At 37.1% G+C, this 1657-nt stretch overlaps 1 protein-coding gene across 1 annotated transcript in view; it reads right to left on the reverse strand.

Moving 5' to 3' along the window:
- Window positions 1–29: 29 nt before the first annotated feature.
- The window catches only part of LOC106532036 (discoidin domain-containing receptor 2), a gene marked incomplete at its 5' end in the record, with an annotated part of 12919 nt that continues 11291 nt past the window's right edge, over window positions 30–1657 (reverse strand). The window contains 3 exon segments of the mRNA XM_014028023.1: window positions 30–836; window positions 933–1082; window positions 1153–1387. Of these exon segments, the coding sequence (XP_013883477.1) occupies window positions 705–836; window positions 933–1082; window positions 1153–1387 (517 nt within the window).

A 1657-nucleotide genomic window follows, 5' to 3' on the forward strand; every position in this document is an offset into this window, starting at 1 on the left:
AGGAACCTGCTGTAAAACAGCAATTATGCTGAGTCTGGCTTGATTTTTAATAATCTTTTCCTGTTAAATCAATAAATATAATCAAATCAAATACACAAAAGTTTTTCTTACATATGTTCAAACTACTGTAGAAAAATGACACCTAGATGCTAAACAAATAGCTACATGTTTGTTTGTGTAAGTATTTTCCTGAAAATGAGATGAAATGCTGATAATGAAATAAAACCATAACTAATGTTTTGTTGCACTGTTTCCTTCTATATTCAAGCAGTCCACTGAAAGAAAGAGTAAAGTTCATTAATGACTTTCAAATTTTCTGTTAAAATTTATTTTAAATGTATTATTTGTCACTTGCTACACTTAAAAATTTGTTCTCATCACCACCACAGTTCAGCTGTGTTTGTTTTGAAAATGTTTAATTTAGTCTAGTTGTATATCTTTGTTTATAKAAAGTTTTGTGTTTATTTGAATCAAACTGTGTGTTTAGTCCAGGTTTCCTCAGATTGGATCATGAATCCATCAGGTGTTTCCACCATCTCCATGTGTTGAATATGAATAGTTTCAACTTAATTTTCCAGTTTGGGTTTTAGGTAAATAATGAAGGTAAAATCAAAATACTCCAAAAAAGGACTCTAGAGGGTTAAGTTATCTATTTTCTCCAGAACTAAGCAGAATAAGAAAAATGTTTTCAATGTTGTTCTGACTTAAGGCTGTAAATCCAAGAGGGCCCCGTGTATTTCCTGGAAGGAGGGCCGTTCTTTTGTGTTCCTCCTCCAACAGGTCAGCATGATCTGGTAAAGCAGGTCTGGGCACAGAACAGGTTGAGGCAGGTAGATCTGCAGGATAACAGGAAAAGAGATGAAATCTGGCATGCATGGTGTTTACAAAATGTAAAAAAGAAAAAAAAAACAAAGGTTTCTATTCATGTTCACCTGTCGTTTCTGGTCCCTGAAAAACTCTCCTGTGTTTTCTATCACCTGCTCATCTGTAAGCTGAGAGTACGGCTGCTCTTTGCAGAAGTTTAGAACTTCCCAGAGTGTCACACCAAAGGCCCAAACGTCACTCGCCGTGGTGAACTTACCCTGCACGAGAAAATATGTTGCGCTGATGTGGAAATACAATAAAAACAGTCATTTCAGAGGCAGTCTTTACCAGAAGGACGCTTTCCCACGACATCCAGCGTATAGGCAGCACCGCTCGGCCCTGGATGCGGTAGTAGTCACTGCTGTATAAGTTCCTGCTCATGCCAAAGTCAGCTATTTTGATGGTGTAGTTTTTGCCCACCAAGCAGTTGCGTGTGGCTAAGTCTCGGTGGACGAACTTCAGAGAAGAGAGATACTTCATTCCCGAGGCGATCTGAGTGGCCATGTTGCACAGATCTCCGAAGCTAAGGAAACGATGAGAAAGATATTATTTAGTTGGGAATTAGAATAGGCCTTGCAATTCCTGAATTAATGTTTGCTGCTTTTATGCCAGAATTGTAAACTTAGATTATCCTAAGATAAAAATGAAGGTGTTTCGCTATTTTTTTCAAATTTTGAAGAAAGCATTATGGAGAGTTGCATGTGATAAAGTGGTTTGCAAAAGTATTCATACCCCTTGAACTTTTCCATATTTTGTCACATTACAACCACAAACATAAATATATTTCACTGGA

The sequence above is a fragment of the Austrofundulus limnaeus genome, unplaced genomic scaffold (genome assembly GCF_001266775.1).
Source record: "Austrofundulus limnaeus strain Quisiro unplaced genomic scaffold, Austrofundulus_limnaeus-1.0 Scaffold711, whole genome shotgun sequence".
Taxonomy (NCBI): domain Eukaryota; kingdom Metazoa; phylum Chordata; class Actinopteri; order Cyprinodontiformes; family Rivulidae; genus Austrofundulus; species Austrofundulus limnaeus.